Source organism: Rhinoraja longicauda, chromosome 25 (genome assembly GCF_053455715.1).
Source record: "Rhinoraja longicauda isolate Sanriku21f chromosome 25, sRhiLon1.1, whole genome shotgun sequence".
In the NCBI taxonomy this organism is placed as follows: domain Eukaryota; kingdom Metazoa; phylum Chordata; class Chondrichthyes; order Rajiformes; family Arhynchobatidae; genus Rhinoraja; species Rhinoraja longicauda.
The window spans coordinates 5,556,328-5,582,030 of NC_135977.1; the positions used below are offsets into that span (position 1 = coordinate 5,556,328).

At 51.3% G+C, this 25,703-nt stretch overlaps 1 protein-coding gene across 1 annotated transcript; it reads left to right on the forward strand.

Moving 5' to 3' along the window:
* The first annotated feature begins 469 nt into the window (after nucleotides 1–469).
* Nucleotides 470–24,534, forward strand: foxn4 (forkhead box N4). The gene is made up of 10 exons (XM_078421841.1): nucleotides 470–574; nucleotides 1,871–1,962; nucleotides 8,273–8,445; nucleotides 11,256–11,383; nucleotides 14,731–14,841; nucleotides 17,027–17,154; nucleotides 19,271–19,367; nucleotides 20,577–20,784; nucleotides 21,956–22,336; nucleotides 24,108–24,534. Exons 1-10 carry the CDS (start codon nucleotides 470–472, stop codon nucleotides 24,353–24,355), a joined length of 1,671 nt encoding a protein of 556 aa, XP_078277967.1. The 3' UTR covers nucleotides 24,356–24,534.
* The last annotated feature ends 1,169 nt before the right edge of the window (nucleotides 24,535–25,703 follow it).

Below are 25,703 nucleotides of genomic sequence, written 5' to 3' on the forward strand. Positions count from 1 at the left end.
CCAATTAACCGACAAACCTGTACGTCTTTGGCGTGTGGGAGTTACACCGGAGACAACCCATGCAGGTCACGGGGAGAACGTACAAACTCCGTACAGACAGCGCCCGCAGTCTGGATCGAACACGGGTCTCTGGCGCTGTGTGTGCTGTAAGGCAGCAACTCTACCGCTGCGCCACAAAATGCTGGAGTAACTCAGCAGGTCAGGCAGCATCTCTGGAGAAAAGGAATGGGTGACGTTTCGGGTCGAGACTCTTCTTCAGTCTGAACCCGAAACGCCACCCATTCCCTCTCTCCAGAGATGCTGCCTGACCTGCTGAGTTACTCCAGCATTTTGTGATACCAAACATTGTAGTTTAAACATGTGAAGAATGAAATAAAATACCAGAGCGAAAGGAGGCTACAGACTTTTGGCTGTTGAGTAGAGCTGCTGCCAGTGGGAAAAGGCCATTGTAATGCCTGGCTGTGGTGGCATGCACATATCTGTGCTGTGGATAAACCTGATCGTGCTTGCCTCGTTGAACGTTAACCTGTGGGAATGGGCCAACTCTTCCGTGACAGTCTTGCTGGAAGACCAGGCAAGGGGGTTTCACCAGGGTGGGCAATGGTTGCCAGCCTTGCTGGTGACCCTGCAACATATTAAACCAACAGTGGCCCTGCCCTGCTCGTCTCCTCCTGCATCCTTTGGCCTTCATCCCTCTCCCCATTGCTCTGCCATCAGTAATCCTTGGAAACAAAATGGCGGACCAATTCTCCAGATGCTTGAAGAATGGCGGCACGGTGGCGCAGTGGTAGAGTTGCCGCCTGTACGTTGTTTGACCGTTCTCCCCGTGACCTCGGTTCAGTTCAGTTTAGTTTATTGTCACGTGTACCGAGGTACAGTGAAAAGCCTTTGTGGCGTGCTAACCAGTCGGCAGAAAGACAACGCCTGATTACAATCGACACACTTACAGTGTGTAGCTACCTGATGAGGGAATAACGTTTAGTGCAAGGTGAAGCCAGCAAGGTCCAAGTCCGTCCTCGTTTGTGTTGCTGGCCTTGCCGAGGCAGCGTGAGGTAGAAATGGACTCAGTGGGAGGGAGGGAGGGAGGGAGGCGGGTTTGTGCTGCGTCCACAATTCGCTGCAACTTCTTGCGGTCTTGGACGGAGCTGCTCCCAAACCAACCGTGCTGCGATGACGCATCCCGACAAAACGCTTTCTGTGGTGAATCTGTAGAAGTTGGTGAGAGTTGGAGGAGACCGTGACGAGCCTCCTAAGCCTACTGAGGGAGTAGAGGCCTTGGTGTGCATTGTTGGTCGTTGGTTCAATGTGGGAGGTCCAGGAGACGTTGTTGGCAATATTGCATCAGAGGGATTTGACGATTTCAGCCATCTTTACTTCGGCGCGGTCAATGCAGACTGGGGCGCGTGCATCGATAAACGTCCTGAAGCCCACCGCCGTCTCCTTTGTCTTGCTGACGTTGAGAGAAAGGTTGTTGCCTCGACACCAGGACACGAGGTTCTCCCTCTCGTTCCTGTGCCCCGTCTCGCCGTTAGTTGATATCCGGCCCTCAATGGCGGTGTCGTCTGCGAGCTTTGAAAACGGAATTAGGTTTGTACGTGGTCGCGCAGTCGTGGGCGTACGAGGGGCAAAGACGGGGGGGGACAGGGAACGCAGCCTCGAGGAGCACCCGTGTTGAGGGTTAGCGTAGAGGATGGCTTGTCCCCTATACCCACTCCAGTCTGTTGTTCAGGGAGTCGGGGGTCCAGCTGCAGAGATGAGTGCTGACACCAAGTCCCACCCATTTGGTGATGAGCTTGGATTGTACAATGGGGTTGAAGGCAGAGCTGCACTCTACGAACAGGAGTCTGACGCGGGTGTCTCTCTTATCCAGGTGCTCTGGGGATGGGTGTGGGGCCTGGAAGATGGCATTCTCCATGGGCCTGTTGCGGTGGTCAGTGGACCGCAGTGGGTCAAGGCCTCTGGGTAGACTGACTCACAGCGGTGGCTTAAAGATGCCACCCCTGTCTGTTGAGCAACTCTGTCTGCACTGGATCCTGCAGCTGCAATGTTTGTTGGTAGGCAGGGAGCAGAAGCACAGCTGGGTGGTCAAAGTTGCCCAGATGTGGTCGAGTGGCACAGCACCGGGCATTGTTTAACGGTGTGTGGCAGCGGCCGATGGTGTTTAGTTTAGTTTAGTTTAGAGACACAGCGCGGAAACAGGCCCTTTCGGCCCACCGGGTCCGCGCCGCCCAGCGATCCCCGCACACTAACACTATCCTACACCCACTAGGGACAATGTTTACATTACAGACCAAGCCAATTAACCTACAGACCTGCACGTCTTTGGAGCGCGGGAGGAAACTGAAGATCTCGGAGAAAACCCACGCAGGTCACGGGTAGAGCGTATAAACTCCGTACAGACGGCGCCCGTAGTCGGGATCGAACCCGGGTCTCCGGCGCTGCATTCGCTGTAAGGCAGCAACTCTACCGCTGCGCCACCGTGACCGCCGTTGGTCTGGCCACTGGGGGTGGGGCGAGAGACTTGCTGGTCGTACTCTGGTCGTCCGCTCCTGAGGTCGGCTCGGTTGCAGTCTCCAGTTACAATGGTATAAGAGCGTCGGTGTGTTTTGTCTCAAGGATGCTGATGGTGGAGTACATGAAGTACAATTGAGTGATGGTGTAACGTAGTAAACCTCGTGGGTTTTCTCCGAGATCCTCAGTCCCCTCCCACACTCCAAAGGCGTGCAGGTTTGTAGGTTAATTGGCTTGGTGCAATTGTAAAATTGTCCCTGGTGTGTGTGGGAAAGTGTTAGTGTGCGGGGATCGCTGGTCGGCATGGACTCGGTTTCCACGCTGTATCTCTAAACTAACCTACTGAAAGCATTTTTTGGCCAAGCTGAAGGGAAAGGTGAAAAGAAAATTGGAGCTTGATTTCGAGCGATGCTGCCTTTGGAAGTAACTTGGCCACAGATTCATGTTATATTTTGTACTGTTTACAGAGAGCACCCAGAGGATATTCTTGCTATTGAGGGTGTGCAGCGTAGATTTACTAGGTTAATTCCCGGAATGGCGGGACTGTCATATGTTGAAAGACTGGAGCGACTAGGCTTGTATACACTGGAATTTAGAAGGACGAGAGGGAATCTTATCGAAACGTATAAGATTATGAAGGGGTTGGACACGTTAGAGGCAGGAAACATGTTTCCAATGTTGGGGGAGTCAAGAACCAGGGGCCACAGTTTAAGAATAAGGGGTAGGCCATTTAGAACAGAGATGAGGAAAAACTTTTTCAGTCAGAGAGTTGTGAATCTGTGGAATTCTCTGCCTCAGAGGGTAGTGGAGGCCAATTCTCTGAATACATTCAAGAGAGAGCTAGATAGAGCTCTTAAGGATAGCGGAGTCAAGGGGTATGGGGAGAAGGCAGGAACGGGGTACTGATTGAGAATGATCAGCCATGATCACATTGAATGGCGGTGCTGGCTCGAAGGGCCGAATGGCCTCCTCCTGCACCTATTGTCTATTGTCTATTGTCTATAAATCTATTGCTCATTTTGAATAACCACCAGTTTATGTGCAGGAAGGAACTGAAGGTGCTGGTTTACACCGAAGATAGCCACAAAACGCTGGAGTAACTCAGCGGGGACAGGCAGCATCTCGGGAGGGAAGGAACGTATAGAGAAGGAACAGAGAGAAGGACAAAAAAAAATCTTAAGGGATTGGACGGGCTAGATGCAGGAAAAATGTTCCCGATGTTGGGGAGAGTCCAGAACCAGGGGTCACACAGTTTAAGAATAAGGGGTAGGCCATTTAGGACTGAGATGAGGCAAAACATTTTCACCCAGAGAGTTGTGAATCTGTGGAATTCTCTGCCTCAGAAGGCAGTGGAGGCCGATTCACTGGATGTTTTCAAGAGAGAGTTAGATAGAGCTCTTAGGGCTAACGGAATCAAGGGATATGGGGAGAAAGCAGGAACGGGGTACTGATTTAGGATGATCAGCCATGATCATATTGAATGTCGGTGCTGGCTCGAAGGGCCGAATGGTCTACTCCTGCATCTATTTTCTATGTTTTTATGTTTCTATGTTTCGGGTCAAGACCCTTCATCAGACATCTAGGTTTATGTTTAGATTTTGACAGTTATTTGCCCATGCTCTGTAGATTTGTAGGTTAATTAGTCACTGAAAACGGGCGGCACGGTGGCGCAGCGGTAGAGTTGCCGCCTCACAGCGCCAGAGACCCGGGTTCGATCCCGACCACGGGTGCTGCCTGTACGGAGTTTGTACGTTCTCCCCGTGTCCTGCGTGGGTTTTCTCCGGGTGCTCCGGTTTCCTCCCACACTCCAAAAGACGTGCAGGTTTGTAGGTTAATTTATCTCTGTAAATTATCCCTAGTGTGTGGGATAGAACTAGTGTGCAGATGATCACACTAGTTGGTTGGCGAGGACTCGGTGGGCCGAAGGGCCTGTTTGCACGCTGTATCTCAAGAAACTAAAAACTAAATTGTCTCTAGTGTACAGGGAGTGGATGAGAAGGCGGGATAGCATAGGACTAGTGTGAGCAGGTGATCGATGGTTGGCATGGACTCGGTGGGCCGAAGGGCCTGTATTTTGTGGGGCCTGTTGCTTTTTATTGGTATGACCGTACGGCAAATGAAACCCCTCGTACGTTGCAAAACATACTTGGCTAATAAAGTATGATTATGATTTCCACGCTGCGTCTCTACACCTAAAAACAAAAACTAAGACTAAATTTCCCCGACTGCGTAGGGAATCAATGAGAAGGTGGAATGACATAGAACTGGTGTGAGTAGGTGATCGATAGTTGGCATGGACTCGGTGGGCCGAAGGGCCTGTTTCCATCGAAGATAGACACAAACAAGCTGGAGTAACTCAGCGGGACAGGCAGCATCTCCGGAGAGAATAAACAAGTGACGTTTCGGGTCGAGACCCTTCTGCAGGCTTGGGCTTGTGCTCAAAAGGGCCTGTTTCCAAAACGAAACTAGAGCTATTCGGGGGGCTGGTGAGCAAAGCAAGGTGTGTGTTTACACACACGATCTGCTGCAGATGTGAGCTGTGAGCTGTGAGCTGTGACTTCACAACAGGTTTCCCCCCCCCCCTCCCACCCCCCCCCCCGCCTCCCCTCCTTCTCAATGCAGGGCCGAACAGTTTCTTGGCAAAGGGAGAGGGGAGAGAGGAGAGGGGAGAGGAAGAGAGTAAGAGAGGGGGAGAGGAGGAGGGGAAGAGGGTGAGAGGGGAGAGAGAGAGAGGAGAGAGAGGAGGGGAGAGGGAGAGAGAGGAGGAGAGGAGAGGGAGGGGGAGAGGGGGAGAGGGAAGAGGGGAGAGGGGGAGAGTGAGGGGGGAGAGGAGGGGAGGGGAGAGGATGAGAGGGGAGAGGAGAGGAGGGGAGAGAGGGAGAGGGGGAGATGGGGAGAGGGGGGAGAGAGAGAGAGGGGAGAGGAGAGGGGAGGAGGAGCGGTGGGAGAGGGGAGAGAGAGGGGGAGAGAGAAGGTGAGGGAGAGGGGGAGATGGGGAGAGGGGGGAGAGAGAGAGAGGGGAGAGGAGAGGGGAGGGGGAGCGGTGGGAGAGGGGGAGAGAGAGGGGGAGAGAGAAGGTGGGGGAGAGGGGAGGGGGAGCGGTGGGAGAGGAGAGAGAGGGAGCGAGCCTGTGAGGGGATGTGTTTGGAAGGTGCCGGTGGTTTAAGCTCACGTCCCCTGGGCTGGCAGATGGCAGTGCATGTCAGTTGAGTGCCGTCTGTTGCTGCCACCCCTCTCCTCTCAGATCAATGCAAAATTTTTCCTTTCTCGCCCCCCCCCCCCAAAACAAAAATCGCAATTAAGGGGATCGTGAGGGGGGGGGGGGGGGGGGGGAGACACACAAAAGACCAACGTGCCTCTGGAGAAGCTGCTGTTGCTGCAAGACAATGGGACACGTCAGCCAAGCACACAGGGCACAACTGTTGCCCGTGTTACGGCACTGATTGCCTTTCAAACCGTTTCCCGCTTGTTGTCTTACGATTTGAGCCAATTGCGAAATTGGACAAGGGGTCAGCTCGTATTAACTGTCCCCTCCTGCCTCCTCCCTCCTCCCTCCTCCCTCCCCCCCCCCCCGCCGCCCACCATCCTTTCCCGCTCCAACTGCATGACTTAATACTAACTGCCTAGTTTCTGTTGCCACAGCAACTCTAATTTTATTGTTCTTTAAGTAGTGGGTTTCGTTATTAATCATCGGCTGGCTGTAATTGGCTCTGTTTTGAATATTCAAACTCCCAGAACATAAATGTACACAAACTGCCTCTTTTATTTTCTTCACTCCCCCTCCTCCCCTTCCCCTTCCCCCTCCACCCCCCCCCCCCCCCCCCCCCCCCCTCTCGATCTCCCTCTCCCTTGCTCAGCCTGATCGACCAACGTCTTAGACTGACTCTGCCAAGTCCACAAGTCTTGGCAAAGTCGTTTGGTTTAGTTTAGATTTAGAGACCCAGCCCGGAAACAGGCCCTTCGGCCCACCGGGTCCGTGCCGACCAGCGATCCCCTGCGCACCAACACGATCCTACACGCACTAGGGACAATTTTACATTTACACCAAGCCAATTAACCTACGTCTTTGGAGCGTGGGAGGAAACCGGAGCACCCGGAGAAAACCCACGCGGGTCACAAGGAGAACATACAAACTCCGTACAGACGGCACCCGTAGTCAGGACCGAACCCGGGTCTCTGGCGCCGTGAGGCAGTAGTTCTACTGCTGCGCCACCGTGCCACCAATAGCTTACAGTTAGGTTTGCTAGTTCTATTTTCTCCCCCTCCCCCCCACCCACCCAACTCCCAGGCTCCCCATAAACTCACCGAGAGATTCTTCACACTGCAGTATCATAAGTTCACAAGTGACAGGAACAGAATCAGGCCATTCGGCCCATCAAGTCTACTCCGCCATTCAATCATGGCTGATCAATCTCTCCCTCTCAACCCCATTCTCCTGCCTTCTCCCCATAACCCCTGACACCCGTACTAATCAAGAATTTATCTATTTCTGCCTTAAAAATTATCCACTGACTTGGCCTCCACAGCCGTCTGTGGCAAAGAATTCCACAGATTCACCACCCTCGGACTAAAGAAATTCCTCCCCATCTCCATTCCACCTGCCTGTGTTTGGCCCCTGAAGCGAGCGAGACTCTCCTGCAGACCCAAAACGTCACCTATTCCTTCTCTCGAGAGATGCTGCCTGACCCTCCTGAGTTCCTCCAGCTTTTTGTGTCTATCCTCGGTTTAAACCAGCCTCTACAATTCCCTCCCACACTCTCACGTTTTGTTGAATTGAACGCAGTGGAGCAGTGAAAGGCAGTTTGTAATCAGCTTGGTTTATTGTCACGTGTACCGAGGTACAGTGAAAAGCTTTTGTTGCGTGCTAACCAGTCAGCGGAAAGACAATACACAAGTACAATCGAGCCATTTACAGTGTACAGATACATGATCAGGGAATAACGTTTAGTGCAAGGTAAAGCCAGCAAAGTCCCATCAAAGATAGTCCGAGGCTCTCCAATGAGGTGGATATTAGTTCAGCAATTCTTTGTTTCCATTAGCTTGTATACACTGGAATTTAGAAGGATGAGAGGAGATCTTATCGAAACGTATAAGATTATTAAGGGGTTGGACACGTTAGAGGCAGGAAACATGTTCCCAATGTTGGGGGAGTCCAGAACAAGAGGCCACAGTTTAAGAATAAGGGGTAGGCCATTTAGAACTGAGATGAGGAAAAACTTTTTCAGTCAAAGAGTTGTGAATCTGTGGAATTCTCTGCCTCAGAAGGCAGTGGAAGCCAATTCTCTGAATGCATTCAAGAGAGAGCTAGATAGAGCTCTTGAGGATAGCGGAGTCAGGGGGTATGGGGAGAAGGCAGGAACGGGGTACTGATTGAGAATGATCAGCCATGATCACATTGAATGGCGGTGCTGGCTCGAAGGGCCGAATGGCCTCCTCCTGCACCTATTGTCTATTGTCTATTGAGTCGGGGAATCGAGTCCAGAGCACATAGGTTTAAGGTGAGGTGGGAAAAGATTTTTTAGGAATCTGAGGGGTAACGTTTTCACACAAAGGGTGGTGTGTGCATGGAACGAGCTGCCAGAGGAGGTAGTTGAGGCATGGAATGGAGGTGCTGGCTCGAAGGGCCGAATGACCTCCTCCTGCACCTATTGTCTATAAAGCAACAAAGCTCTGATTTGGGAATATATATTTGCCTCAAGATCGGGTTGCAAATGTCAAAAATAAACTTTCCTTGTGATTTCCTGCATTTCTTTGCTTCCAGTCCCAGCCTCTTGACCCCTGACCCTTCCCAGCTGAGCGAAGATGACCTCCCGAGTGACCTCCAGTCGCTGTCATGGCTGACCTCCGTGGACGTGCCGCGCTTGCAGCAGATGGCCACGGGCCGCATGGACTTCGACCTCCAGGCTCACAACCCAGCACTGGCCACGCAAACAGGTACCGCCAACGCCCCGGGCTAACTCCACACGGGCAGATGCGTCAGGAGCAACTGCAGATGCCGGTTGAAACCGAAGATGGGCACAGAATGCCGGAGTAACTCAGCGGGACGGGCAGCATCTCTGGAGAGGAGGGACGGGTGACGTTTTGGGTCCGAAGAAGGGTTTCACGACCCGAAACGTCACCCGTTCCTTCTCTCCAGAGATGCTGCCTGTCCTGCTGTGTTACTCCAGCTTTTTGCGTCTACACGAGCAGATTATTAATTAATTACAATTAACACACGAAGCACTTGCGCAGGACAAGCGCTCGGCCAAGAACACCAAGCCCAAAGCCGAAGTAGTACCTGAACTGATCCAAACTTACGCTCGGGACAATAACTAACCCCAGGTTGCAATAATCAGCTGCCTACACGTCGGCAAGCGCATACCAAGGGGCGGCGTGTTGGCGCAGCGGGTGGAGCCGCTGCCTCACAGCGCCAGAGACACGGGTTCCATCCTGACCTCCGCTGCTGTTACTGTTTGTACGTTCTCCCCGTGACCTGCGTGGGTTTCCTCCGGGTGCTCCGGTTTCCTCCCACACTCCAAAGACGTGCGGGTTTGTAGGTTAATTGGCTTCTGTAGATTGGCTTCTAGTGTGTAGGACAGAGCAACTGGCCTCTGTAATTCGTCCCAAGTGTGCAGCAATTCCACCCCTCAATTGCTTTGTCCCCGTGTTCTATTCCCCCCCCCCCAAATTCCCATCGTATGGGGCGGCACGGTGGCGTAACGGTAGAGTTGCTGCCTCACAGTGGGATTGATCCTGTCTGTGGAGTTAGCACGTTCTCCCTGTGACCTCGTGGGTTTCCTCCGGGTGCTCCGGTTCCCCCCCCCACATCCCAAAGACGTGCGGGTTTGTGGGTTAATTGGCCCTCTGTAAAACTGTCCCGCTTGCGTAGGGAGTGGACATAGATCTAAGTGAGTGGCCGATCGATGGCCACGTGGACTTGGTGGGCTGAAGCACCTGCTTCCATGCTGTGTCTCTACAACCTCTAGTAGCTGAAGATATAATGCTTTCTCAATGGATGAAGTGCAAGCAAGCATTGGGAAATGCCACTGTGGTCAACATATGTGAGTTGCCTGGGGCGATATCAAGCTTTAGAGTCATGCCCCCCCCTACAGATGCAGAAGCATCATCCCAAGGTTTCCCTGTCATCCAGGGGTTCATGCAAACACTAGTTTCATGTTATCCCACTTTCTCATCCACTCCCCCCTCCCGAGAAAACTCACGCACGCGGTCACGGGGAGAACGGACAAACTCCGTACCGGCAGCAGGCCGTAGTCAGGATCGAACCCGTGTTTCTGGCGCTGTGAGGCAGCGACTCATAAGTTCATAAGCAGTAGGAGCAGAATTAGACCATTCGGCCCATCAAGTCTACTGCTCTGCCATTCAATCGTGGCTGATCTATCATTCCCTCTCCACCCCCATTCTCCTGCCTTCGCCCCATAACCCTTGACACCCTTACTAATCTACTCTACCGCTGCGCCACCATGCCACCCCCCCCCCTCCCTCCCCCTCCCCCCAGTTCTTGTACTTTACCAGAACTTGGGCCATTCTTTGGAAAGTGAACCAAAATGTCTGAAGAAGGGTCTCGACCCGAAACGTCGCCCATTCCTTCTCTCCTGAGATGCTGCCTGACCCGCTGAGTTACTCCAGCATTTTGTGAATAAATACCTTCGATTTGTACCAGCACCTGCAGTTATTTTCTTATACGAAATGCCACACACGTGACCAAGCGTCATCACGTAAAGTAATACATTAAAAAACTCTTGTCAGAGATTAATCTTATTCATTGCTATTTTCCTACCTGCAGAACTATAATGCACGCCTGCTAAAGATATTAACATTCTAGCTTTTTAAAATTCACAAGAGTTTTGTAAGATAAAACTGAGTTACGAAACAAAATGCTTCCGTGTGAGGTCGCACACGTGACCAGTCATATTTGACCACTGACCCTGAACAAACATTGTCAGCTTAACGTATAAAAATCTCACTTGATAACCTTCGACATATATAAGTCATATATACAGTACACCTGCAATGCTTTCAGAGTTAGAAGAGATGTGTTCCCCTCTCACCCTGGCCACAAACTCTTCGAAGCACTTCCCTCTGGAAGGCGACTCCGGACTGTCAAAGCAGCCACAGCCGGACATAAAAACAGCTGTCTTTCCCCACGAGTGTTAATTCTACTCAACAACCAAAAGTCTGTAGTGTCTTTTCTGCTCTGGTTTATTTTCACCCAATGTTTAGACCGTAATGTTGTATCCTTATTGTTTTGATGTGGTTATGCTTTATTCTTCATTGTTAACTGTGTGTGTTTGTGTTGTCATTTGTGAGCGGAGCACCAAGGCACATTCCTTGTATACGCACATACTTGGCCAATAAACTTATAGTGTAAGAAAATAACTGCAGATGCTGGTACAAATCAAAGGTATTTATTCACAAAATGCTGGAGTAACTCAGCAGGTCAGGCAGCATCTCGGGAGAGAAGGAATGGGTGACGCTTCGGGTCGAGACCCTTCTTCAGACTGAAGAAGGGTCTCGACCCGAAACATCACCCATTCCTTCTCTCCCGAGATGCTGCCTGACCTGCTGATTAACTCCAGCATTTTGTGAATAAATGGCCAATAAACGTATTCATCCATTCATCCATCCATTCATTCCATAATTTTCCATATCTTTGGCCACACGCGTGACTAAGAAGGGGACCCCAGTTGCAGTTTCGGTCTGCAGTGCGTGACTACTAATTTCCCTCCTTGGTCTGATTGCCGTAGGTCTGGTACTGCATGACATGCCGGGCAACCTGCCTCCAACCTCAGCACAGGGGACCATGATCCAGGTGCAAGCATCCATGCAGCAAGGGATCCTGAGGATGGACACCGTGCCGACTCACGGGCAAAATGTAAGTGTCCTCACTCACGTCCAAAGGAGTGTGTGGTGAGTACCGCACGAACGCTGATCTTCATTTTTCCTGAAGAGGACCCCTTTGTAACCGTGTCAGCGCCCTTTACGTGGCGACTCTTTGCATACCTCGTGTACGGTCTGCGAAAACAAAGAGCCTCACCGTACCAAGGGCAGCGGTGGAGTCGCTGCCTCGCAGCGCCGGAGACCCGGGTTCGATCCTGACTACGGGTGCTGTCTGTACAGAGTTTGTACGTTCTGATCAACGAATGGAACGACTGGGCTTGTATTTACTGGAATTTAGAAGGATGAGAGGGCAACTTATAGAAAACACATAAAATTAGACAATAGACAATAGGTGCAGGAGGAGGCCATTCGGCCCTTCGAGCCAGCACCGCCATTCAATGTGATCATGGCTGATCATTCACAATCACAATTATTAAGGGATTGGACAGGCTAAATGTAGGAAACATGTTCCCGATGTTGGGGGAGTCCAGAACCAGGGGCCACAGTTTACGAATAAGGGGCTGATTGTGGACTTCAGAAGGGCTAAACATCCAAGGACGTACATGCCACTCAAGATAAATGGGTCTATTGTGGATAGGGTGAGCAGTTTCAAATACTTGGGAGTCCGCATCGCAGAGGATCTGACGTGGGCAACGCACATTGCCGCACTGGTGGGTAAGGCTAAGCAGCGCCTTTACAACCTTAGACAACTGAGGAAATTCAGAGTGTCGCTGAGGATCCTTCATTGCTTCTACTCTGGGGCTGTAGAGAGCATCCTGTCCGGCAACATTACAGTCTGGTTTGGGAACAGCTCTGCCCAGGACAGGATGGCCCTGCAGAGTAGTGTGTTCGGCAGAACGCACCATGGGAACTACACTCGTCCCCCTGCAGGACCTATACATCAGGAGGTGCAGATCCAGAGCAAGCAAGATCATGAGGGACCCCTGCCACCCCAGTAACGGACTGTTCCAGATGCTACGATCAGGCAAACGCCTCCGCTGTCACGCTGCGAAAACGGAGAGGATGAGACGGAGCTTCTTCCCACAGGCCATCAGGACTGTCAACTTTTATAACCCCAGAGACTAAATTTTTGTCGACACTTTTTGTGCTATGTTTACTAACTTATTAACTTTATTTATATGCTGTAACTGTAATTCTTTTTGTGCACAACCCGCAGGCATTGCCACTTTCATTTCACTGCACATCGAGTATGTGTATGTGACAAATAAATTTGACTTGACTTGACTTGACTTGGTAGGCCATTTAGAACTGAGATGAGGGAAAACCTTTTCACCCAGAGAGTTGTGAATCTGTGGAATTCCCTGCCACAGAAGGCAGAGGAGGCCGATTCACTGAATGCATTCAAAAGAGAGTTAGATAGGGCTAGTGGAATCAAGGGATATGGGGAGAAGGCAGGAATGGGGTACTGATTGTGGATGATCAGCCATGATCACATTGAATGGCGGTGCTGGCTCAAAGGGCCGAATGGCCTCCTCCTGCACCTATTTTCTCTGTTTCTATGTTCTCCCTCTTGACCCGCGTGGGTTTTCTCCGGGATCTCAGGTTTCCTCCCACGCTCCAAAGACGTACAGGTTTGCAGGCTAATTGGTTTGGTGTCATTATAAATCGTCCCTCGTGTGCGTAGGATGGTGCTGGTGAAGGGGGTGATCGCTGGTCGGCGTGGACTCGGTGGGCTGAAGGGCCTGTTTCCACGCTGTATGTCTAAACTAAACTGAACTAAACCCGGTAAAATCACACAGCAGATCTCACCTCGGCAGTAGCTAGTCGCCAAGTCTCTGGCACCGACAGAGTTACAGAAATTACAACAGGTTTATTAGAGAGATCCGAGCTTCAAATCCGCAGGGAGGAACTGCAGACGCTGGTTTAAGCCGAAGATAGACACAAAATGCTGGAGTAACTCAGCAGGACAGGCAGCATCTCTGGAGAGAAGGAATGGGTGACGTTTCGGGTCGAGACCCTTCTTCAGATTAGAGTCGGGGGAGTGGGAACCAGGAGATGCCGTGAGCTTCAAATGTGTTTGTCAGTCTCATGCTAATCCTTTTGCTTGGGTATAAAGTGAGAGTGGTTTTATGGATGTGTTATTATGGAGCAAAATGGAGGCCGGTAGGCAGGGCGTTCGTAAGTCACAGAGTGATACAGCATGGAAACAGGCCCTTCGGCCTGTCTTGCCCGCACCGACCATCTACACCAGTCCCACCTGCCTGCATTTGGTCAGCTCACCCCCTCTGTGACACACCGGCCAACCTGAGGAGCACCTTCAGCAACAGACTGGTCCCACCGAGATGCAGCACAGAACGCCACAGGAGATCCTTCTTCCCTGTGGCTTTCAAACTGCACAACTCCTCCTCCTTCTGTCGTGGGCTAGACTGACTTGCCCCCCCGAAACAAATCTTTGCACATCCCCCAATCCTTTCCACTTGTCACTTTATAGACAATAGACCATAGGTGCAGGAGGAGGCCATTCGGCCCTTCGAGCCAGCACCGCCATTCAATGTGATCATGGCTGATCATTCTCAATCAGTACCCCGTTCCTGCCTTCTCCCCTTACCCCCTGACTTCGCTATCCTTAAGAGCTCTATCTAGCTCTCTCTTGAATGCATTCAGAGAATTGGCCTCCACTGCCTTCTGAGGCAGAGAATTCCACAGATTCACAACTCTCTGACTGAAAACGTTTTCCCTCATCTCCGTTCTAAATGGCCTACCCCTTATTCTTAAACTGTGGCCCCTTGTTCTGGACTCCCCCAACATTGGGAACGTGTTTCCTGCCTCTAACGTGTCCAACCCCTTAATAATCTTATACGTTTCGATAAGATCTCCTCTCATCCTTCTAAATTCCAGTGTATACAAGCCTAGTCGCTCCAGTCTTTCAACACTTTAATTTCGTGTTTCGTGTATCTTGTGTTTTGTGACTGTTGGCAGATCTATTTCCCTCTCTGGGATAAATAAAGTCCCATCGTATCGTATCGTATCCAGAGAGAGCTGGATAGAGCTCTTAAGGATAGCGGAGTCAGGGGGTATGGGGAAAAGGCAGGAACGGGGTACTGATTGAGAATGATCAGCCATGATCACATTGAATGGCGGTGCTGGCTCGAAGGGCCTCATTCTGCACCTATTGTATTCTATCGTATTGTATTGTATCGTATCATATGTATCGTATCGTATCATATCGTATCCCTCTAAACCTGTCCTATCCATGTACCTGTTGAAATGTTGCTTAAGTGTTGTGATAGTCCCTGCCTCAACTACCTACTGCAAGTGCTGCATTTAAACCTGTGAGTAAATGTTATTTAATGGCGGTCTCTTCTTTCCGTCTTTGCTTAGATCTCTCAGTACTCGGTGGTAGGCCAGCACCAGTCTGCTTTTCAGACACAACAACCTGTCTACCACACTCACTCTCAACAACTTTACAGTCTCTCCCAGTCTGGTCAGCAGGTAAGCAACCCATCCATTAATAGAGTTTGCTAATGCTAATTGCTGATCGATTTGCTAATTCCGAGTTCAGTTTAGTTTAGTTTAGAAATACAGCGTGGAAACGGGCCCTTCGGCCCATCGAGTCCACGCCGACCAGCGATCCCCGCACACTAACACTGCCCTACATACACACACCAGGGGACAATTTACACTTATACCGAGCCAATTAACCTGCAAACCTGTACGTCTTTGGAGTGTGGGAGGAAACCGGAGATCTTTATCGAGTTAGATAGCGCTCTAGGGGCCAGGGGAATCAAGGGATATGGGGAGAAGGCAGGCACGGGTTACTGATTGTGGATGGTCAGCCATGATCACAATGAATGGCGGTGCTGGCTCGAAGGGCCAAATGGCCTCCTCCTGCACCTATTTTTTATGTTTCTATGTCGGAGAAAACCCACGCAGGTCACGGGGAGAACGTACAAACTCCGTACAGTGCAGACAGACAGTTAATTGCATAATGGGGTTGCCACTGACAGGGTAAAACCATGCCGGTCACGTTTTATCCTGTTGGAGATATCATGCAAGCTTTAGTATGACAGGGGTGAAAGGTTAAGATAGCTGTACAGCATGGAAACAGACCCTTCGTGCCCACACCTTTTGGACATGTCCAACTGTTGGACATCCTTTGATGTACAACGCCAGGCTCTTGATAGGCCCAGTCTCAGAGTAAAAGGACGCTCCCTTCGGAAGGAGATGAGGAGGAATTTCTTTAGTCAGAGGGCGGTGAATCTGTGGAATTCATTGCCACAGAAGGCTGTGGAGGCCACGTCAGTGGATATTTTGAAGGCAGAGATTGACAGATTCTTGATTAGTACGGATGTCAGGGGTTATGGGGAGAAGGCAGGAGAATGGGGATGAGAGGGAGATAGATCAGCCATGATTCAATGGCGGAGTAGACTTGATGGGCCGAATGGTCTAATTCTGCTCCTAAAACCTATGAATACCCTGTGACGTTCAGCTAGCTAGAACCTAGAGCATTCTTAACTTAAGTCATCCTTACTGAAATTGAATACAAATAAAGGATTGAATGTAACCTCATAGAGTGATACAGTGTGGAAACAGGCCCTTCGGCCCAACTTTCCCACTCCGGCCAACATGTCCCAGCTACACTAGTCCCACCTGCCCGCGTTTGGCCCATGTCTCTCCAAACCTGTCCTGTCCATGTACCTGTCTAACTGTTTCTTAAACGTTGGGATAGTCCCAGCCTCAACTATCTCCTCTGGCAGCTCGTTCCGTACACCCACCACCCTCTGTGTGAAGGGTGGGAATAGCGTGTAGTTTTATTTATGTTAGTGTTATTGTATTTGTATTAGCGTTTTGGAAAATGTATTGTGGGCGATGACAAGAAATTGGAGTGCGCTTGTTACACACAGAGAAGTGAGTGCCTGGAAGGAACTACTGGGGTGATGGTTGAATCAAATACAATAGTGGCATTTAAGAGACTTTTGCATAGCTATGTGGATATGCAGGGAATGGAGATGCAGGTAGATAGGTCATAGAGTGATAGTGTGGAAACAACTCGCCCACACCGGCCAACAATGTCCCAGCTGCACTAGCCCCACCAGCCTGCGCTTGGTCCATATCCCTCCAAACCCGTCCTATCCATGTACCTGTCCAACTGTTTCTTAAACGATGGGATAGTCCCAGCCTCAGCTACCTCCCCTGGCAGCTCGTTCCACACACCTACCACCCTCTGTGAGAAAAAGTTACCCCTCGGATTCTTATTAAATCTTTTCCCCTTCACCTTGAACCTATGTCCTCTGGTCCTCGATTCCCCTGCTCTGGGTAAAGGACTCTGTGCGTCTACCCGATCTATTTCTCTCGTGATTTTGTACTTCATAAGTGATGGGGGCCCCAACCCAAAACGTCACTTGCTCATGTTCTCCGGCGACGCTGCCTGGCCCGCTGAGTTACTCCAGCATTCTGTGTCTGTTCTTGGACAGGTGATGGTCTTGTCATCATGTACGGCACAGGCATTGTGGGCCGAAGGGCCTGTCCTTTTGCTGCGTTGATCTACGTTCTATGTTCAGTGCAGTCTTTTTGATTTCAGTCAGGCCGAGTTTGCGGACTGCTGTTGAACCGTCTTGCTGCGACGTTGATTCCAGTTTGTGGTATTTTGACGTGGTCTTCTCCCCTTTGTCCGCAGTGTTCGTCCGGCAACATCTACAGCCCCCCATACCACGCACAGGCCCAGTACGTGCAGCCCCGTCTCGCTCCGCACAATGACCAGGATCTACAACCCAAGACCTATCCCAAACCCATCTACTCCTACAGGTGAGCAGAGGCCCAACGCAAGGTGGCGCGGCGGTAGAGTTGCTGCCTCACAGCGCCAGAGACCCGGGTTCCAACCCGATCACGGGCGCTGTCGGTACAGAACTTGTATTTTCATAAGTGATAGGAGCAGAAGTAGGTCATTCGGCCCATCAAGTCTACTCTGCCATTTAATCATGGCTGACCTATCTTTCCCTCCTAACCCCATTCTCCTGCCTTCTCCCCATAGCCCCTACAGTGGCTGATCTCGACCTCATCCTGTCACCAGCCGGAGAGCGGTCCTGAGACTTGATGGGCCGAATGGCCTAATTCTGCTCCTATCACGTATGACCTGGTGGAGCTGCTGCCACACAGCGCCAGAGACCCGGGTTCGATCCTGACTATGGGTGCTGTCTGTGCGGAGTTTGCACTTTCTTCCTGTGACCGCGTGGGTTTTCTCCGGGTGCTCCGGTTTCCTCCCACACTCCAAAGACGTGCAGGTCTGGAGGTTTTGTAAATTGTCCCTTGCAGTGTGTAAGATAGTGCGAGTGTGTGGAGTGATGGTTGGTCGGCATGGACTCAGTGAGCCAAAGGGCCAGTCTCCACTCTGTATCACTTAGCCTATTGGGCGGTCACGGTGGCGCAGCGGTATAGTTGGGCCTTACAGTGATTGCAGCGCCGGAGACCCGGGTTCGATCCCGACTATGGGCGCCGTCTGTACGGAGTTTGTGCGTTCTCCCCGTGATCTCCGAGATCTTCGGTTTCCTCCCACACTCCAAAGACGTTCAGGTTTGTAGGTTAATTGGCTTGGTATAAATGTCCAAATTGTCCCTAGTGTGTGCAGGATAGTGCTAGTGTGCGGGGATCGCTGGTCAGCACGGACCCGTTGGGCCGAAGGGCCTGTTTCCGAGTTGAATCTCTAAACTAAACCAAACTAAAAGAAACTTTTGTTACCTCTGGGATGCCTGGGGTTGAGGGAAGACCTGATAGAAGTACATAAGATGATGGGATGTGCAGATGGGGTAAGAGTCAGAACCATTTACCCAAGTGTGGCTATAATCAAAGACTGTATATCCAAGTTGATACGGTGGCATAGCGGTAGAGCTGCTGCTTCCCAGCTCCAGGGTCCCAGGTTCAATACTGACCTTGGGCCCATCGATCACCCCCGTTCACACTAGTTCCATGTTATGCCACTTTCTCACCTGCACATCTGAGACTTGATGGGCCGAATGGCCTAATTCTGCTCCTATCACTTATGACCTGGTGGAGCTGCTGCCTCACAATGCCAGAGAAAGACCCGGCTTCGACCCTGCACACACACACACTAGGGACAATTTGCAGAGGGACCAATTAACCTGCAAACCCGCACCTCTTGGGATGTGGGAGGAAACCGGAGCGCCCGGAGGAAACGCACGCGGGCAAACTCCGCGCATAGACCGCACCCGAGGTCAGGATGAAACCCGGGGTCTCCGGTGCCTTGAGGCAGCAGCTCTACCCGCTGTTCCACCGTGCCACCCGGTGTTGATATGCAACGTTAGAAGGAGCAGTACTTGGAACAATTGCTTTTGTGCCTGGGTAGATATTGGGTTGCAAACATGGTTAATAAATTCCTCGCAGCAGCAGAACGTGCGGGAGAACCAGGGGCCACAGTTTAAGAATATTAAACTGTATACACTGGAATTTAGAAGGATGAGAGGGGATCTTATCGAAACCATATAAGATTATTAAGGGGTTGGACACGTTAGAGGCAGGAAACATGTTCCCAATGTTTAAGAATAAGGGGTAGGCCATTTAGAACGGAGATGAGGAAAAACTTTTTCAGTCAGAGAGTTGTGAATTTGTGGAATTCTCTGCCTCAGAAGGCAGTAGAGGCCAATTCTCCGAATGCATTCAAGAGAGAGCTGGATAGAGCTCTTAAGGATGGCGGAGTCAGGGGGTATGGGGAGAAGGCAGGAACGGGGTACTGATTGAGAATGATCAGCCGTGAATGGCGGTGCAGGCTCGAAGGGCCGAATGGCCTCCTCCTGCACCTATTGTCTATTGTCTACAGAACAAAAGTTGGCGAAGAAGTTCAAACGTTACGGTATGATTTGTGTCGGGTCCTTCCGACCTCTGAGTGCTGTACCCCTTGCCTTTACAGCTGCCTGATTGCCATGGCAATGAAGAACAGTAAGACCGGGAGTCTGCCCGTCAGTGAGATCTACAGCTTCATGAAGGAACACTTTCCCTACTTCAAGGTAGGTGACCAAGCAAACTCTCTCAGACGCCCACTCCTCTCTTTCACCCACTGATTCTCTCTTTTTAAGTCCGTTCAGAAAATCCCACTAGTTGTCATTGATCTTGGTTCTTTGAGACAGGAAATAGAGACACTGGGTCACACAGCGGGGAAACAGGCCCTTCAGCCCAACTTGCCCACGCCGGCCAGCATGTCCCATCCACACCACACTGGGCCTGTACTCGCTGGGGTTTAGGAGGTTGAGGGGAGGGTGGGGACCTCATTGAAACTTACAGAATAATGAAAGGCACAGATAGTGGATGTGGAGAGGATGTTTCCACTGGTGGGAGAGTCTAGGACCAGAGGGCACAGCCTCAGAATTAAAGGGCGCTCTTTTAGAAAGGAGGAGAGGAGGAACTTCTTTAGTCAGAGGGTGGTGAATCTGTGGAACTCATTGCCACAGAGGGCTGTGGAGGCCAAGTCAGTGGATGTTTTAAAGGCAGAAATAGACAAATGGGATTAGGAGGCAGAGATCAGCCATGATTGAATGGCGGAGTAGACTCGATGGGCCGAATGGCCTAATTCGACTTGTGAATGCATGTACTCCAGTCCCACCTGCTGGTGTCCCTGTGTGGAGAGCCTTCTTCAGACTCAAAACTTCAACCGTTCCGTCTCTCCAGAGATGCTGCCTGTCCCGCTGAGATACGCCAGCTTTTTTTGTGTCTATCTAAACAAAACATGAGCAGTCTTGAGACTGTGACTCGAGAGAAAGGGGGGAATTAGGTTCTGAATATCTGTCATAGAATTATAGGCCCATCTTGTCCACACCGGCCAACATGTCCCAGCTACACTAGTCTCACCTGCCCATGCATGGTCCATATCCCTCCAAACCTGTCCTATCTATGTACCTGTCTAACCGTATCTTAAACGTTGGGATAGTCCCAGCCTCAACTACCTCCTCTGGCAGCTCGTTCCATACACACACCACCCTTTGTGTGAAAAAGTTACCCCTCAGATTCCTAATAAATCTTTTCCCCAACTCACCTTGAACTCATGTCCTCTGGTTCTCGATTCCCTTCTTTTCCCCTTCACCTTGAACCTACAGTATGTCCTCTGGTCCTCGATTCCCCTACTCTGGGCAAGTGCATCTATTCCTGTCATGATTTTATACGCAATCCATTGCTCTCATGATTTCATATCGTGATTTCTGTCCCTTGGATGGATTTCTCAGACAGCTCCGGACGGCTGGAAGAACTCTGTCAGGCACAACCTCTCGCTGAACAAGTGCTTCGAGAAGGTGGAGAACAAGCTAAGCGGCTCGTCACGTAAGGGCTGCCTCTGGGCCCTGAACCCGGTGAAGATCGAGAAGATGGAGGAGGAGATGCAGAAGTGGAAGCGGAAGGACCTTGCAGCCATCCGACGGAGCATGGCCAACCCAGGTAAGGCCACGGCAATGCAACACACCTGGGCAGGTAACATTCCCCACGCCAACCACTGCAAGGTGGCGCAGCGGTAGTAGAGCTGCTGCCTCACAGCGCCGGAGACCCGGGTTCGATCCCGACCACGGGCGCCGTCTGTACGGAGTTTGCACGTTCTCCCCGTGACCTGCGTGGGGTTTCCCCGAGATCTTCGGTTTCCTCCCACGCTCGAAAGACGTACAGGTTTGTCAGTTAATTGGCTTGGTATAATTGTAACATTGTCCCTAGTGTGTGTAGGATAGTGCTAGTGTGCGGGGATCGCGGGACGGTGCAGACTCGGTGGGCCGAAGGGCCTGTTTCCGCGCTGGACATTACCTTGTACTAAACTTTATTCCCTTTTCCCTGTATCTGTACATTGTGGAGGCTTGAATGTAATCATGCATAGTCTTTCCACTGACTGGATAGCACGCATTAAAAAAGCTTTTCACTGTACCTCGGTACACGTGCCAATAAACTAATCTACACCAAACTAAACTACTGTCTCGTGCAGGAAGGCACTGCGGTCTGAACAAGGGTCTCCCATTACCTCCATCCAGAGAGGCTGCCCGTCCCGCTGAGTTCCTCCAGCACTTTGTGTCTAAACTCCAGTCTCCTTCTCTTTGAGTGGTAGCTCTACTCAATAACCAAAGTCTGTAGTCTCTCTTTTCTGCTCTGGTTTATTTTCACCCACATGTTTAGACTGTAATGTTGTGTCCTTATCGTTTAGACGTGGTTTATGCTTTATTCTTCGTTGTTAACTCTGTGTGTTTGTGTTGTCATTTGTGAGCGGAGCACCAAGGCACATTCCTTGCATCTGCACATACTTGGCCAATAAACTTATTCAAGAGAGAAATAGACAACAGGTGCAGGAGTAGGCCATTCGGCCCTTCGAGCCAGCACCGCCATTCAATGCAATAGAAACATAGAAAATAGGTGCAGGAGTAGGCCATTCGGCCCTTCAAGCCTGCACCGCCATTCAATATGATCATGGCTGATCATCCAACTCAGTATCCCGTACCTGCCTTCTCTCCATACCCCCTGATCCATTTAGCCACAAGGGCCACATCTAACTCCCTCTTAAATATAGCCAATGAACTGGCCTCAACTACCCTTTCATGGCTGATCATTCACTCATTCGTCCATTCATTTGCAGATGAGCTGGACAAATTGATATCCGATCGACCGGATAACTGCAGAAGGCTGTCGAAGTACTCGGAGCGGGGGGGTGTGCACGTGCTGGCGCAGGGCAGCATGGCGGCGCCACACCCGCCCCTCCAGGGCATCCCCACCCTGTCCCTGCATTCGCTGCCCCTGCACCACCACCACCTCCAGCAGCAGCAGCAGGCCAGGATCAGCCCCGACTCGCCAGCGCCCGGCCAGACCCCTCCCCTCCACGCCATGCCCGGCTCGAGCCGCAGCCCCGCACCGCTGCCGGCCGCCAGCCGGGCTCCCGCCGACATCTTCTGCCTGAGTGGAGACATGAGCACGGACGTGGACGCCCTGGACCCCACCATCATGGACTTCGCCCTGCACGGTGAGTGGGCCCCACCTCCTCCTCCCAGCGCGCGGAGAGAGGCCGTGCCCGCCGTCGGCCCCTCCCCCTCCCAGCGCGCGGAGAGAGGCCGTGCCCGCCGTCGGCCCCTCCCCCTCCCAGTGCGCGGAGAGAGGCCGTGCCCGCCGTTGGCCCCTCCCCCTCCACACCCGCAGAGAGTTAGACCAACCTACGCCATCTTCACGGGTACGCACAAAACGCCGGAGTAATTCGGCGGGTCAGGCAGCATCTCCGGAGAGAAGGAATGGGTCATAGAAACATAGAAAATAGGTGCAGGAATAGGCCATTCGGCCCTTCGAGCCTGTACGCACCGCCATTCAATATGATCATGGCTGATCATCCAACTCAGTATCCCGTACCTGCCTTCTCTCCATACCCCCTGATCCCTTTAACCACAAGGGCCACATCTAACTCCCTCTTAAATATAGCCAATGAACTGGCCTCAACTACCTTCTGTGGCAGAGAATTCCACAGATTCACCACTCTCTGTGTGAAAATAAACGTTCTCATCTCGGTCCTAAAAGACTTCCCCCTTATCCTTAAACTGTGACCCCTTGTTCTGGACTTCCCCAACATCGGGAACAATCTTCCTGCATCTAGCCTGTCCAACCCCTTAAGAATTTTGTAAGTTTCTATAAGATCCCCCCTCAATCTTCGAGACCCTTCTTCACCCTGACTGACGAAGGCCGCCTTTCTTCGAAGGGTCTCGACCCGGAACATCACCCATTCCTTCTCTCCCGAGATGCTGCTTGACCCGCTGAGTTACTCCGGCATTTTGCGTCTGCCTTCGACTTAAACCGGCATCCGCAGTTTTTATCCAGACAATCTTCACCCTCTTCACTTTGAGCCATTGGGCGATTCCAGCAAGAGGACCTGTCTATTAACCAGCTTCAGAGTCATCGAGACATACAGCGTGGAAACAGGCCCATCGGCCCAACTTGCCCACACCAACCTACACTAGTCCCACCTGCCTGCCTTTGGCCCATATCCCTCTAAACACCTCCATGTACCTACCTTAATGTTTCTGCCTCAATTGACCTCATCCGGCAGCTCGTTCCGTACACCGACCAACCTTTGTGTGAAAAGGTTACCCCTTCTTCTATTAAATCTTACCCCCCTCCCCCATCACTTTAAACCCATGCCCTCTGCTTCTCGATTCCATTACTCTGGGCAAGAGACTCTGTGCGTTTACCCGATCTATTTCTCTCACGGTTTTGTACACTTCTGTAAGATCACCCCATTTCCAAGGAATAGTGTCCCAGCCTGCTCAACCTCTCCTTGTACAGTAGCTCAGGTTCCCCGCGGCCTGGCAACAGCCTAAATCCTCTCTGCGGCCTTTCCAGCTCGACGACACCTTTCCCATAACACGCTGTCCGAGACGCAACGCAATGCTCTAAAGGTCGCCTCACCAACGTCATACATGACTGTAACATGACCTCCCAACGTCTCTGCTCAGTATGTGTCGGAAGGAACTGCAGATGCCGGTTTACATCGTAGATGGACACTAAATGCTGGAGTAACTCAGCGGGACGGGCAGCGTCTCTGGTCCGAGGAAAGATCCCGACCCAAAAGGCCACCCGTCCATTTCCCCCCGAGATGCTGCCTGGACCCGCTGAGTTACTCCAGCATGTCGTGCCTACCTTTGATGTAGGTTCCTTCCTACAACCTAGTGGGCCTGTCGTCGTGTGTGGACTCGCCGCGCCCTGACTGACGAAGGCCGCCTTTCAACCCGCTTTCCTTCTAACTCCGACAGGCAATCTCTGGGAAGAGATGAAAGAGGAGAGCTTCAACCTGGACACGCTCGGTGTGTTCAGCACGTCGCCGCTCCGTCTCCCCGACTCTCCCCTCGGGACCGTCAGCCTGACCCCCGTGTCCAGCGGCGGTGAGAACTCCTTCTCCGACCTACAGGTGACTGGTCTGTACACCACCTACGCGAGTCTGGAGACCGTCCCGGCCCAGTACCTGAACTCCCAAGGCACCAAGCCCATAGCGCTGCAATAAAGACAAGGGTTGCCGCCGACTGCCCTGAACTATAGGCGACGTGCAGCTTTGAGCACAACCGGTGGGCCAACGGAAGAGGAAGTCCACACCTCCACACGGAAGTCCACACCTCCACACGGAAGTCCACACCTCCACACGGAAGTCCACACCTCCACACGGAAGTGACGCCACGCCACGCCACGCCATTTTCTTCAGAGAATAAGACACGTTTAACTCTGCCTTCGGTGGGCTTCGGCTGTCGTGTTTCAACATCCGGAATAAACAATCACAGCTCGGAATCTCGCGAGATCTAGGAACTTAAATGGCGCATTCATGTGGAATTAGGTCCAACAGCTCGATGGAAATCGCATCGTCTGCAATGGGTGCAACTTGAAAAATATTCCGGACCATAAACGCGTCGTACAAAAGATGAGAGTTTTCGTTTAATTAAAAAAAAAAGATATGACGTGAATTGGCTGGAATATAAAAGCACTGAAAATGAGATGGAAGAACGAACAAAAGTATTTTAAATAAAGCAACTCAGTTAAATGTACGTCCCTCAGTCTTAGCACAGTTTACACCCTGAGAAAAACGTTTCACTATTCCGCTTGTCGTACTTCATGAGAGGGGTCAGATTTGGACTGAAGAACGGCCTCCGTTCATTCAACAGGAAAACTATTTTTTTCCCGTGGATGGATTTGGGAGAAAACGTTATTTCCCCCCCCCCCCCCCCCAAAAAAAGGATTTGCAGCGAGATTTTGTTTCCTTGTGGAAGAATCAATGTGCTTTTGGGGAAATTTGACTCGGCTCTCTCTCTCTCCCGGTATCTGCCCACTTGGTTAGCGATGCAGTGCAAGGATGAACATTGACAAGACCATTAAAAACAAATACTGGACGCAGAATCTTCATCCTGAGTTTTACACAAGATGGGCAGCCCTTCAGTGAAAGGGCAGTCGTTTGCCCGAACAAATTTTCTAAACCCTCTTGCGATAAAATCATAGAAACGTGGAAACATAGAAAATAGGTGCAGGAGTAGGCCATTCGGCCCTTCCAGCCAGCACCGCCATTCAATATGGTCATGGACGATCATCCAAAATCAGTTCCTGCTTTCTCCCCATATCCCTTGATTCCCTTAGCCCCGAGCTTTATCTAAAGGGCCTGTCCCAGTTACGCGATTTTCAAGGCGACTGCCGGCGACTGTCAAAGTCGTAGCAGATCGCTGAAAAGCTTCATTTCTTTTTTTACTCTACGACAATGCCCACGACAATGCCCACGACACAATGCCCACGACACAATGCCCACGACACAATGACCATGACACAATGCCCATGACACAATGCCCACGACACAATGCCCACGACACAATGCC